Consider the following 14,477-nt stretch of genomic DNA (forward strand, 5'->3'; position numbering starts at 1 on the left):
TGCCACATACCACCACGGTATACAGACAGAAGACGTGACATAGTTTCCAACCCATCCTAGCCATAGACAAGAGTACCGACCCAATCCCACCTACGGCCGGAACCCCCGGGACAGGCAGGCAGGACTGAGCCCCTAGCAGCAGGACACCGGCCCTGTGCCATGACATCTCGACTACCGGGCCGCAGCTCGTGTAGCCTTCATTTGCCCTGGAGATGTCCATCGACCCCCGACTTCTTCCATCTCCATCCGTGTACTTTTGTTTATAACCAGACTGAGCCACAAACTAAGCCTTACCCACTAGACATGTGGAAGTACGGTAGTGCTTTGCAACAGAGGCCCGAAGACCGGTCCTTATATGGCCGAGGTGCTACTATCAAAACCATGCACCCCGAGCCCAGCCTAAAACCATTTTGGGGATTTTGAATAGAAGGAGCGGTGTGAAGCCAATTCCACAATAACCAAACCATTCCATAGTATCCGGGTGATATAAATATTCCCAAAGTCTAGAGTTGAAAAACCACCTAATGTTACCTAATTAAAAAGCGAAGCATCTAACTAAAATCATACTAGTGATACCATGAGTAGAGTGTCCACTAGTTGGGGTTTTGTTTATTCTAGGGTGAACAAGGTAATAATAACAATACAATAATAAGGTCATAACAAAGGTAAATAGGCATGGCTAGATAAAACAGTGATAACGCGGGAATTTAAATAAAGCGATAATGCAATAATTTAAATCAACATAATTTTATAAACTGGGATTCAATATGTTCAAGGATGATGTGACTTGCCTTGCTCGCTTTCCCAAACGTCGGCTTCAACCTCCACGAAGAGCGGATCTTCCGAAGCTGCAGCGTCTACACGACCAACGGAAAAGAAAAGGCTTATACTCTAATAAACTCCATATAACAAGCAGAAACAAAGCACAAAAATGGGTTCTTGACTTCTTAAGGAGAAATTAGAGACTTGAACGGTCCAATTCCGAGTTCAAATGGTCAAGTTATGGCCATTTGAAGTTTATATGCTCTTTAAATGGATATTTGCGAATTTCTTTATTTAAATTTTAATTTAAAATCGGATTTATTGCGTCAGCCGAGGGGAGGAGCGCGCGGACCGGGTCCACGGGAGTGGGGCCTACGCGGCAGCCTCACGGTCCACGGTGGACCGGGTGCACCCGGCTCACACCGGCCGGCGCCGTGGGTCCCACGCGTCAGCCGCACCCGAGGGCGCGGGCGGCTGACGGCCGGGCCCCACATGGCAGCCGCGGGGCGCGCCCGAAGGCGGCCACGCCGGCACAGCCGACGGGAGGTGGCGCACCCGCGCCCCGATGGTCGCCGCCGGCGACCACCAGCGCGGCGGAGCGGCGCCCGAGAGAGATGAGGGAAGGGGGAAGCGAAACGGCGGTCCACGGCTCACCCCGGGCCGACAGCGACGACGGGAACGGCGACCGGAGCGGACGAAGGCGGCGGCGCGGCTCGGGTCGACGGGGACGGCGGCGTTCCGGCGGTCGGCGGGTGAAACAGAGGGGTGGACGAGGTCGGCGAGGTTGCGGCGAACCCGGAGAAGGCGACGCCGAAGCGGGAGAAGGTCCGGGGCGACGACGACGGCGGACTGGAGCTCGGCGGTGACGGCGGAGAGAGAGAGCGACGGCGCGAGCTCGATTCCGGCGGAGAGAGAGAGCGGCGAGTGGCGGAAACGGTGGAGGGAGGCACGGGGAGTGTTTATATAGGGTTGGGAGGGGGAGAGAGCGGCCGGATGAGGGGGAATCGGCCGCGGAAGATCCGGCCGCCATTGATGCGCCGGCGAGGTTTAGGGGGAAACGTTTCCGAACAAATCCGAGGGAGAGAGAGAGAAAAGTGGGGGGAAAGAGGGAGGGAATCACGGGGAGTGTTTCCCCCCTCTTGATTGCGCGCGGGGCGGACGGGAGCGGCGGGATTCGCGGCGGCGGCGGCGCTAGGGCACGGGCGAGGCGGCAGGAGCGGCGGGAGGAAGGGGATGACGGGTGGGCCCCACCCGTCAGCGAGGGTGGCGGGCGGGCCCGTCCGTCAGCGGCACGCGCGCGGGGAGGAGGCCGAGCCGGCCCAAGAGGGGGAGAGGGGGGGAAAAGACTTTTAGGGTTTTTCTTTTTACAAAACCATTTTAACTTTGTTTTTTTCTTCTTAATTAATATTTGTGCTCTGAAAATTCCACTAAAATTTATTTACGCATTTTAGGCTTTTAGGAAATATACAAAAATCCTCCAAGCCTTATTTGACTTTTAACTTAGCACATTTTAATTGTTGGAGGCTTTCACATGGATTTTACTTATTATATGCATAATTTCGAGGATGTATTTTAGAGTCGTTTTGGGACGCGACAAACCTACCCCCCTTAAACGGAATCTCGACCCCGAGATTCGGAAGAACTGGCGAAGAGATCGGGATGGGCTGCCTTCAGCTCGTCTTCACGCTCCCAGGTAGCTTCTTCTTCGGCGTGGTTGCTCCACTGGACCTTGCAAAAACGGATTACCCGGTTCCTGGTCCTGCGCTCCATGGTGTCCAGGATTTTCACTGGCCTCTCCACGTAGGTCAAGTCTTCGCGAACTTCAATTTGCTCTGAGTCGGCCTGCTCGGATGGCACTCGGAGACATTTCTTGAGTTGCGACACATGGAACACATCATGCACGTTGCCCAAGGAGGCGGGCAGCTCCAACTGGTAAGCGACTTCTCCGCGCCGAGCAATGATACGGAAAGGACCCACGAACCGAGGTGCGAGCTTCCCTTTTGTCCGAAACCTGTGTACACCCCGCAATGGCGTGATTCGAAGGTACACAAAATCGTCCACCGCGAATTCCAGGTTACGGCGACGGTTATCTGCATAACTTTTCTGCCGTGGCTGTGCCACCTTTAAATTATCCCGAATGGTTCTGACCTTCGCTTCAGCTTCTCTCAGGATATCAGTCCCGAACACTTGACTTTCCCCAACTTGGTCCCACAAGAGCGGTGTCCGGCATTTGCGCCCATACAACGCTTCATAAGGTGCCATTTGTATGCTGGCTTGGTAGCTGTTATTGTAGGAGAACTCGGCATAGGGGAGACTCTTATCCCAGGTCTTCCCGAAATCTAGGACACATGCGCGAAGCATATCTTCTAGGATCTGATTTAGACGCTCGGTCTGTCCATCTGTCTGCGGGTGATACGCGGTGCTGAAATTTAATCGGGTACCCAGCTCTTCTTGGAGCTTCTTCCAAAAGTGAGAGGTGAATTGGCTTCCCCTATCAGATACGATTTTCTTGGGAACGCCATGGAGACTCACGATCCTAGCGAAGTAGAGCTCGGCTAGTTTGTTCCCTCCATAGGTGGTCTTCACAGGAATAAATCGAGCTACCTTGGTTAACCGGTCCACAACTACCCATATAGAATCATATCCACCTTGGGTTTTTGGAAGTCCGGTGATGAAGTCCATCCCAATTTCATCCCATTTCCATTCTGGTACTTGGAGAGGTTGGAGAAGTCCGGCCGGTCGTTGGTGCTCTGCCTTGACACGCTGGCACACATCACAAAGGACCACGAACTCTGCAATTTCCCGCTTCATACTAACCCACCAGTATTTCTCCTTCAAGTCTAAGTACATCTTCGTACTGCCAGGGTGGATGGAATAAGGACTTTCGTGAGCTTCCTGAAGTATCAGCTGTTTGAGTTCTCTGACATCCGGAACGCATACCCGATTTCCGTTCCATAGGGCTCCGTGTTCATCCTCTGTGAAACCCGCGGCTTTACCCTGTTTCATATTTTTGAGGAGTCCACGCATGTCCGGGTCGTTCTTCTGAGCCTCGCGGATTTGATCGAGCAAGGTGGGCTTGGCTTCCAGCGTAGCCAAGAATCCACGACCCACTATGCTCAGATTCAGGGCTTCCATCTGTTGGTTAAGTTCGGGTGGAATGCCACGGACGTTAAGAGTGTTGCAATGGCTCTTTCGACTTAGAGCGTCGGCGACCACGTTGGCCTTACCAGGATGATAGTGAATTCCCACATCATAATCCTTGATGAGTTCTAACCATCTCCTTTGCCGAAGATTCAGATCCGACTGGGTGAAGATGTATTTCAAACTCTTATGATCAGTATATATTTCACAGCGATTCCCAATGAGATAGTGCCGCCAGATTTTTAGAGCATGAACCACCGCGGCTAACTCCAAATCATGGGTAGGGTAGTTGCCTTCATGAGGCCGTAGCTGGCGTGAGGCATAGGCCACCACATGACCGTCCTGCATGAGCACGCACCCCAATCCTTGGCGCGAAGCGTCACAATACACCATGAAATCCTTGCGAGTATCTGGCAAGACTAACACTAGCGAGGAAACCAGCTTTTCTTTGAGAGTTTGAAACGCCTTCTCGCATTGCGGGCTCCACACAAATTTCTCTTCTTTCTTCAACAACTGTGTCATGGGTCGAGCGATTTTGGAGAAGTTCTCGATGAACCTCCGGTAGTATCCCGCCAAACCTAAGAAACTGCGGACTTGAGTGACTGTCTTGGGTTGCTTCCAATCAGTGACGGCGGTCACTGTTTCGGGGTCCATAGCAACTCCTTTAGCAGATATCACGTGCCCTAAGAATTTGACTTCGGACAACCAGAACTCACACTTGCTAAGTTTGGCATACAATTGATGTTCCCGCAACTTTCCCAACACCAGACGGAGATGGTGCTGATGGTCTTCCTCTGATTGTGAGTATATCAGAATGTCATCAATGAACACCACAACAAACTTATCCAAGTATTCCATGAACACTTTGTTCATTAAGTTCATGAAGAAGGCAGGAGCATTGGTTAGACCGAATGACATCACCGTGAATTCATACAGTCCGTATCGCGTGGTGAATGCGGTCTTCGGAATATCTTCTTCCCTAATGCGCAACTGGTGATTTCCGGAACGAAGATCGATCTTGGAGAATACCGTGGCACTTTTAAGCTAATCGAACAGATCATCGATCCGGGGAAGAGGGTACTTGTTTTTGATGGTGACTTCATTGAGAGCTCTGTAGTCAACGCACATCCTCTTCGTCTTGTCTTTCTTCTCCACAAAAATCACAGGAGCACCCCAGGGGGAAGTACTCGGACGTATATACCCCTTTTCTTTTAACTCTTCCAACTGTTTCTTAAATTCGGCCAGTTCATTTGCTGCCATACGGTAGGGTCGCTTGTACAGAGGAGTGGTTCCTGGAGCAAGATCTATCCGGAACTCAATCTCTCGCTTGGGCGGCATACCGGGTAGTTCTTCCGGAAACACATCTCCGAACTCCCTGACGATGGGGATTTCTGACAGTACTATCTGATGAAGTTCTGAACTTCTGACAGAGGTTGGGGGTGCAAAGAAAACAACCGGTTGTTCCGGCCCTCGGTACAGAGTAACAGTGCGTCTCGCGCAATCCACTACTCCTTGGAATTGAGCCAACCAATTCATCCCAAGGATCACATCCAAGTTCTTGGTGTCTAGAAGAATCAGATCCGAGGGAAAAGGAATCCCCTGAATTTCTATAGGGACGGCAGGACTATAATACTTTGCTGTCATAACCCCTCCAGGGGTGGTGATGAGCAGAGGGTTCCTAAGCCTTTCTACCCCCAACTGATTTCTCCCCACGAATGGCACAGATATGAACGAGTGGGATGCTCCAGAGTCGAACAAAATGGTAGCAGGGATGGAATGAATGAGGAACGTACCAACGATGACGTCTGGAGTTGTCAGCACGTCCTCGGCCGTCACGTGGTTCACACGACCCCGAATGACATCCTTACCACCGTTGTTGGAGCGGGGAGGCGCTTGGCCTTGCTGGCGCCTCGGCTTCGGGCATTTATCCGCAAAGTGCCCAGGCTCGAAGCAGTTGAAGCACAGACGCTGCGGACCTTGAGCGTCCCTGCGGCCTTGACCAGGCTGCACAGTTGGTGTAGGAGGACGGGGCGCACGAGTCCCTTGCTGACTCTGCTGTTGCTGCGGCTGTGGGACGCGCACCACGAATTGAGGTCGGGGCGCGGAGCGAGGTTGCTGCTGCGAGGACGATCCCCCTGGATAGGGATTGGTGTAGCGGACCCTTTGGTTAGCACCCTGTTGATTGCGGAAATTCGCCAAGCGGCGCTTGTGCGACTCCAGTTCCTTGTGCTTGGCTTCCAAGCGGATGCTCTTGTCCACCAGACGTTGGAAATCCGGATAGTCCCCGGAAACTAGACGGACGGACAGCTCAGGGTCCATTCCTGCCAAGAACTTCTCTTGCTTCTCCTCATCTCCGCACATCCTCCGGGGCGTAACGGGCCAGGTTGTTGAACTCATGCAAATACTCCATCACGGAGCGGTTGCCTTGCTTCAACTCTCGGAATTCCCTTTTCTTAAGGGCCACGACTCCGGCGGGCACATGGGTTCTCCGGAAAGCGGCAGTGAAGCGAGCCCAAGTAATAGGCTGCCCCTCTGGCTGCGTAGCCTGGAAATGGTCCCACCATAGAGATGCGGGCCCCTGCAGCTGGTGGGCGGCGAAGATGACTTTCTCCTCATCGCTGCACTGCACAGTGTCTAGCTTTTTCCCCACGGCATGCAACCAATCCAACGCATCCACGGGGTTGTTGGAGCTAAAGAAGGTGGGTGGACGGATGCGGAGGAACTCGGCGAGTTTAGAGTGTTGTGGGGGTGGTGGTGGAGCATTATGTTGTGGCGGATTTTGGAGGTGGTGGAGGAAAGCAATCATCATGTTGGCCTGCTGGGCGAGGATTTGGGTGAGAATGGCGTTGGTATCTGGTGGTGGTGGTGGAGGCGGAGGAGGAGGTGGAGGTGGGCTGCCCTGGTGGTTGTGGTTGCTGCCTTCAGGTTGGTTGCCATCACCGGTACTAGCACTTCTCCTGGTCATCACCATCTGAAAACCCCACACAGAACCAACAAACAGAGAGAGCTGACAATTAAAGCTAACCACCCACGACTACCATAATTCTTGAATTTATTACTGCTATTAAATTGGTTCATTAAAGTTCAAGTTGCTTAGGCAAATAAAATAAAGGCAGGCTCCGACACAGTTATGCCACACACCGGCATAACCATGCCCCACACAACTCCAACAAGAAGACAAACGAGAAAGAACACACGCGCAAGCCTACTAACTGCTCGTCTACCGCTGCGACGGGCCAGGACGGAAGGTGAGCAACAGCGCATCTTCCGTGCTGCCAACGCCGGAGGCTTCCCCCTCCTGGGGAACCACGGGCGCGGTGTCACATCCTGATTTTCGTTTCAGGATTTATAAATTATTTAATAAATTAATAATAGAATTTATATTAAATGTTCATTAATTTACAAGTGAAGTTAATTGTGGGAAATAAAATCTCCTAAATATAAAGCATGGATGGATTTAATTTTTTTTAATTCTCCATGGTTAATTATACTCTCTGGAATTTTCTCGGATTTTTCGGAGCTCAATTCCTAAATGATACAAAGAACAGTTCAGTAATTATTTGATCAATAATGATCTAATTATAATTGTTAAGTGCTTTTCTTGTTTAAAATCCTTAAGTTATAAATTGTTGTTTAAAAGGAATTATTAGAAATGATTTTAAAAGCTTAAAAGAGAAGATCTAATTTTAATTTGCTAAATCTCAATATAAAATTGAGCTAGATAAAATTTTATTAAATACTTTGCTTGTTCCTCTATTTTCTAGAATTTTCTGGGAATTGTTTGAGCAAGGGAAGTATTTTTAATAAATGAAACATCATTTCATGAATTATTTTAATTGAAAAAGTTTTAAAAACCCTCCCTTAAGTCGTTGGGCTGAATTCGGCCCAACATTCTTTCTCCCCGCGCGCGGCCGAACCGGCCCAAGCCGGCCCAGCCGACGCCGCCCGCCCCCTCTCCCTCTAGCCGCCGACATGTGGGGCCCACATGTCAGAGGTTTCTTCAACCTCCGGCCTCGCCCAAGCCGGCCGAGATGCCGAGCCCGAGCCGCTCCTTTCTCCTCTCAAATCCGCACCCAATCCGGCCTCTTTTCTTCCGATTGTTTGAGGGGATTTTATCCTCTCGTTCTCCTCTATCTTTCCCCTCAAGAATCGGAGCAAATCGTTGGGTATTTTATCCGAATCAAACTCGTTTTCGAGTTTATCTCCAAAACCGAGTTTTTGATTTCTCGGATCGATTTCTTGCGGGAGGAGTCCGATCTCTTCAATCCAAGGCTATAAATAGGACCCTCTAGTACTCCTCTTTCGTTTGCCCCTTTTCCCGAGCTCTCTAGTGCCCCGTAGCCTCGTCGCCGCGTCGTCCAACTCGCCGCCGCCGCCGGCCGAGCTTCGGCGAGGTCGCGCCGCCGCCCCTGCCGTCGCTGCCGTTGCCGCCGCCGCCAAGAGGTGCGCCGAGGAGTGAGGAAGCTCGGCCACCCGTCCCCTTTCGTCGCCGGCCACCGGAGCTCCATCTCCGGCGAGGTCTGAGCCGCCGCCGCCGTTCATCTCGTCGCCGGCCGTCGTCGTTCGTCGTTTGGTTCGAGGGTGAGTACCGTTGGGTTCGTCTCGTCGTCCTCTACGTGTACATGTCCTCCAAAGCCGCGGCCGACCATCCTAGCTCCGGCGAGGTCGCCAACCCTAGCCGGCCTCCGTGGGTGACGTCATGCTGACGTCATCATCTTCTCCTTTTCCAATTTCTTTTAATAGATTAAATCTTCGGAAAATCATATCTAAATAACCGTAGATCCGTTTCAGGTGGTTCAAGTTGCTAAATTTTTCTAAAATAAAGATCTACATATTAAAATTGTCCATAAATTGAATTAAATTTATTTAATTCTTTTTAAATGGGCTTTAATTAGATTTAATCTTGTAAAATTCATAATAAATTCTTTTGAAGTCAGAATAAGGCTGTTCAAGTCTCATAATTCATCTAAAATTATGATCTACATGTTTGTTTATTTTATATGTATTGTTTATTTGGTTTTTATTAGTCTTTTTCTTCGTTTTGCGTGTTAGCTTGTCGTTTCCGTCGTTGCGAAGGTTCGTGAGTGCGTCGGAAGTGATCAAGAAGATTAATTGAAGATCGATTGTTGCAAGGCAAGTCACACAGATTCTAAACACAATCCTTTGAGCATGTTGATCCTATATTTAAATTCTCTATTTATTTCAACTGTGCATTTATTTTCGAATGTCACCGGGTGGTGTGAACCTATTCCTTTGTTATGGCCAATTTGCATTGAATGCCCTATTCCTTGATACCTTGGGTAATAAATTGATTAGCTTGAACCTTATGTATTGGTTTGGTTCAGCTGAATGTTATATATATAATTGCTTAGCAATGCTTAGAGACATTAGCTCACTAATGGGATGAATCATTTATACTACATTATTATTTATGGTTATATTTAATGGTAGCTCACGATGGTTAATCGTGTTATGATAATTAATTGGTAATTAAAATATGATTAGTGGTGGGTTGTGAGCACATGGTTTTGAAGGTCGTGCTCATGGCAATTAAGGACCGGTTCGCGAGCTACTGTTGTGAGACATTTATCGTGCCAACCACAAGCCAGCGTGGGCAACGGCTTTATCTTTTGTATAGCGTGATTCATTATAGTGCGCCAGACTGAGAAGTGGCGAGAAGTCCACGGGGGTCGCTGGGGAGTCCATGCCTTGTTTATAAGGGGGTGATTATGATCCAGGAAAGGTGCGCTATAATGGGTTATGTTGTGCAAGGGGTATTGTCACAACTCCTTTCCGAGGTACCGTGGTGGTACTGAGGCACATGGTGACATGATGTGGGGTTGTGTCTTGTGGGTACAGTGGTACACCTCTGGCCAGAGTAAAACTATTCGAATAGCCGTGCCCGCGGTTATGGGCGGGTTGAGCAATGTTTTTCGTGATTAGTCTCACACCTTTCACAATAATTATGGATGTTATAATTGGTAATAATTTGCTTAGCTCCTGGTTTGGAGTTAGATCTGTACAGCCGGGTATGGTTGTTCAGGATGGTTGGGCCTGTACAGCATGGGTGTGTTGTTCAGTGTTGATTAAAATTGATGATTAATTACTCTACTGTTTTACTTATCTTAACTCTTTGCTAAATGCTGCTTTTGCAAATGAGCCTATATTATGCCATTCCTTTGGAATCCTTGTGCACTTGCATATTTGCTGTGTGGCTTGTTGAGTATGTCATATACTCATTCTTGCAATAATCAATCAACCTCAGTTGAAGAAAAAGGATCCAGAAGGAGAAGACGTTTGGCTTATACCCCAGTTGAGCTGCCTGTGGGAGTGGAGCTGAAGCCATCGCTAGACCGTTAATTCCGCTGCTGTTTTCTTTTCTTTTGTAAGTATGTAACGTTATTATTAAGATGGATTTGTATATTAAATTGTCAGTTTGTGTACCTCGGCTGATTCCTGGACGAGGATTTTATGCACAAATTAGTTCGGAAATTACTAGTGAATTTCCGGGCGTGACACGCGGGCTCGGCACGAGGGTTCTCGACGAAGCAAGTCCATGCCAGGGACTGACGAACAAGCTCGGGCCTGGAGGTGCTCTTGCGGGCGGTGATCTTCTGGCTGCGGCAGACGCGGCGACGCTTGGGGCGGCAGACCTCTCCCTGGGCGATCTTGAGCTGATGCAGCTGCGCCTCCACTGCGTCTAGGTCTTTCTTGAGCTGCAGGTTCTCTTGACGCAGCTCCAGGATCTTCAGATTGTTCTCGACCATCCCACGGCGCACCATCTGATGGAAGTCGATACGAGCCGCGTCGTACGCCTCCACCATGCGCGCCAGGTGCATGATGGTAGCGTCATCCTCCGAGCTAGCATCCCGGAAGGTGGCGTAGTCGCGGGCTCCTCCGCGGCGAGGGTGGTAGCGGTAGGGCGAGTGCTGCAACTCGTCCGGGTAGCGCTGGTGAAGAGTGCAGATGGCGAGGAGAGCGGCGCTCTGGCAAGCGGCGGAGAAAGAATCTCCACCCGCGGTGACTGCCAGCGAAGTCCGCTCGGGAGAGCCAGTGAGGATCACTGCAGTAACCTCCCAAGCAGCGTGGGGCTCTGCATCGTCACCCTCCTGCTCCGGAAGCGGCCTGCCCTGGTAGTCCACTCCATGCGGATACCCCAGGACAACGCACATGCCCCGCAGCTCCAAGACGAAACCAGTCATGTCCAGACCACGACGGCTGACGCTGCCGGCCATCTACAAACAAAAACAAAAAGAAAAGCAACATTTTAAAGGTCAGATTTTGGCGATAAACGAAGCAGCAAGACAGAGAGAGACTAGAGGATTTTCACAAATACAAAGGATTTTTATTTCGAAAATATTGCTAAGGCTTGGGACCTACGGCTCGTCCTAGGGTTAAGGGTGGCTCTGATACCAACTTGTCACGACCGGAAATAACCCAACGGGCGTTCCTTACGTGCGTGTATTATTCCTTGTCCCAGGAGGCAAGGTACACCAGAAGTTGATACAATTCAGAGTTTAACAAGCGGAAGCGTAAATAGTTAATTTATTACATGGGCAGCGAAGGCCCAGCACACACAAAGACAACCGAGAAACAGCGGAAGACTAGGGCGACGACCACAGGCGCTTGACGGCAGGCACGAGCTAGACACCAAAGCCTTCATCTTCTAGGGGCTCCTCTTCTAGGTTTGGGAAAAATTGAGCAAGACTGAGTACAACCACCGTACTCAACAAGACACACCCACAAAGGAGTTACACTATAAAGGATTAGGGTTACAGTAAACAGCATTTAAAGATCTTTAGTTGCTCAAAGCTATTTGGTAAACACGATTCTAGAACTAAACAATATTATTTATCAAGGCCGTGAACCCACACGAACCTGCCTTAACCCAAGGCCTACGATGATTCAGACCGAACTGGCAACCCGACCCTGGGTCCCAGCTCGTCCCAAGCCAACCCAGGCTAACCATTCCACATTTTAGTTGTTAAGCAGGTTTTAAGAATTAAAACACTAACTTGGGTACATTGCTCGGCTTGCCCATAACCGAGGGCGCGGCTATTCGAATAAATTATACTCTGATCAGAGGTGTACATCTTTACCCACAAGACACATCTTCCTCACGTGTAACCACGTGCCACATACCACCACGGTATACAGACAGAAGACGTGACATAGTTTCCAACCCATCCTAGCCATAGACAAGAGTACCGACCCAATCCCACCTACGGCCGGAACCCCCGGGACAGGCAGGCAGGACTGAGCCCCTAGCAGCAGGACACCGGCCCTGTGCCATGACATCTCGACTACTGGGCCGCAGCTCGTGTAGCCTTCATTTGCCCTGGAGATGTCCATCGACCCCCGACTTCTTCCATCTCCATCCGTGTACTTTTGTTTATAACCAGACTGAGCCACAAACTAAGCCTTACCCACTAGACATGTGGAAGTACGGTAGTGCTATGCAACGGAGGCCCGAAGACCGGTCCTTATATGGCCGAGGTGCTACTATCAAAACCATGCACCCCGAGCCCAGCCTAAAACCATTTTGGGGATTTTGAATAGAAGGAGCGGTGTGAAGCCAATTCCACAATAACCAAACCATTCCATAGTATCCAGGTGATATGAATATTCCCAAAGTCTAGAGTTGAAAAACCACCTAATGTTACCTAATTAAAAAGCGAAGCATCTAACTAAAATCATACAAGTGATACCATGAGTAGAGTGTCCACTAGTTGGGGTTTTGTTTATTCTAGGGTGAACAAGGTAATAATAACAATACAATAATAAGGTCATAACAAAGGTAAATAGGCATGGCTAGATAAAACAGTGATAACGCGGGAATTTAAATAAAGCGATAATGCAATAATTTAAATCAACATAATTTTATAAACTGGGATTCAATATGTTCAAGGATGATGTGACTTGCCTTGCTCGCTTTCCCAAACGTCGGCTTCAACCTCCACGAAGAGCGGATCTTCCGAAGCTGCAGCATCTACACGACCAACGGAAAAGAAAAGGCTTATACTCTAATAAACTCCATATAACAAGCAGAAACAAAGCACAAAAATGGGTTCTTGACTTCTTAAGGAGAAATTAGAGACTTGAACGGTCCAATTCCGAGTTCAAATGGTCAAGTTATGGCCATTTGAAGTTTATATGCTCTTTAAATGGATATTTGCGAATTTCTTCATTTAAATTTTAATTTAAAATCGGATTTATTGCGTTAGCCGAGGGGAGGAGCGCGCGGACCGGGTCCACGGGAGTGGGGCCCACGCGGCAGCCTCACGGTCCACGGTGGACCGGGTGCACCCGGCTCACACCGGCCGGCGCCGTGGGTCCCACGCGTCAGCCGCACCCGAGGGCGCGGGCGGCTGACGACCGGGCCCCACATGGCAGCCGCGGGGCGCGCCCGAAGGCGGCCACGCCGGCACAGCCGACGGGAGGTGGCGCACCCGCGCCCCGATGGTCGCCGCCGGCGACCACCAGCGCGGCGGAGCGGCGCCCGAGAGAGATGAGGGAAGGGGGAAGCGAAACGGCGGTCCACGGCTCACCCCGGGTCGACAGCGACGACGGGAACGGCGACCGGAGCGGAGGAAGGCGGCGGCGCGGCTCGGGTCGACGGGGACGGCGGCGTTCCGGCGGTTGGCGGGCGAAACGGAGGGGTGGACGAGGTCGGCGAGGTTGCGGCGAACCCGGAGAAGGCGACGCCGAAGCGGGAGAAGGTCCGGGGCGACTACGGCGGCGGACCGGAGCTCGGCGGTGACGGCGGAGAGAGAGAGCGACGGCGCGAGCTCGATTCCGGCGGAGAGAGAGAGCGGCGAGTGGCGGAAACGGTGGAGGGAGGCACGGGGAGTGTTTATATAGGGTTGGGAGGGGGAGAGAGCGGCCGGATGAGGGGGAATCGGCCGCGGAAGATCCGGCCGCCATTGATGCGCCGGCGAGGTTTAGGGGGAAACGTTTCCGAACGAATCCGAGGGAGAGAGAGAGAGAAAAGTGGGGGGAAAGAGGGAGGGAATCACGGGGAGTGTTTCCCCCCTCTTGATTGCGCGCGGGGCGGACGGGAGCGGCGGGATTCGCGGCGGCGGCGGCGCTAGGGCACGGGCGAGGCGGCGGGAGCGGCGGGAGGAAGGGGATGACGGGTGGGCCCCACCCGTCAGCGAGGGTGGCGGGCGGGCCCGCCCGTCAGCGGCACGCGCGCGAGGAGGAGGCCGAATGGGCCGCGGGGGAGAGGAGAGAGAGGAAGGGAGGTGGGCCGAGCCGGCCCAAGAGGGGGAGAGGGGGGGGAAAAAGACTTTTAGGGTTTTTCTTTTTACAAAACCATTTTAACTTTGTTTTTTTCTTCTTAATTAATATTTGTGCTCTGAAAATTCCACTAAAATTTATTTACGCATTTTAGGCTTTTATGAAATATACAAAAATCCTCCAAGCCTTATTTGACTTTTAACTTAGCACATTTTAATTGTTGGAGGCTTTCACATGGATTTTACTTATTCTATGCATAATTTCGAGGATGTATTTTAGAGTCGTTTTGGGACGCGACAGATGCTCGGTCTGTCCATCTGTCTGCGGGTGATACG

General features: G+C 50.9%; 1 protein-coding gene across 1 annotated transcript; it reads right to left on the reverse strand.

Annotated features, from left to right (window-relative positions):
• Window positions 1-10,168: 10,168 nt before the first annotated feature.
• Window positions 10,169-12,886, reverse strand: LOC136351445 (uncharacterized). The gene is made up of 2 exons (XM_066303581.1): window positions 12,827-12,886; window positions 10,169-11,138 (listed from the first exon to the last, which is right to left on the reverse strand). Exon 2 carries the CDS (start codon window positions 11,136-11,138, stop codon window positions 10,335-10,337), a length of 804 nt encoding a protein of 267 aa, XP_066159678.1. The 5' UTR covers window positions 12,827-12,886; the 3' UTR covers window positions 10,169-10,334.
• Between the last annotated feature and the right edge of the window lie 1,591 nt (window positions 12,887-14,477).

This window comes from Oryza sativa, chromosome 8, assembly GCF_034140825.1.
Source record: "Oryza sativa Japonica Group chromosome 8, ASM3414082v1".
In the NCBI taxonomy this organism is placed as follows: domain Eukaryota; kingdom Viridiplantae; phylum Streptophyta; class Magnoliopsida; order Poales; family Poaceae; genus Oryza; species Oryza sativa.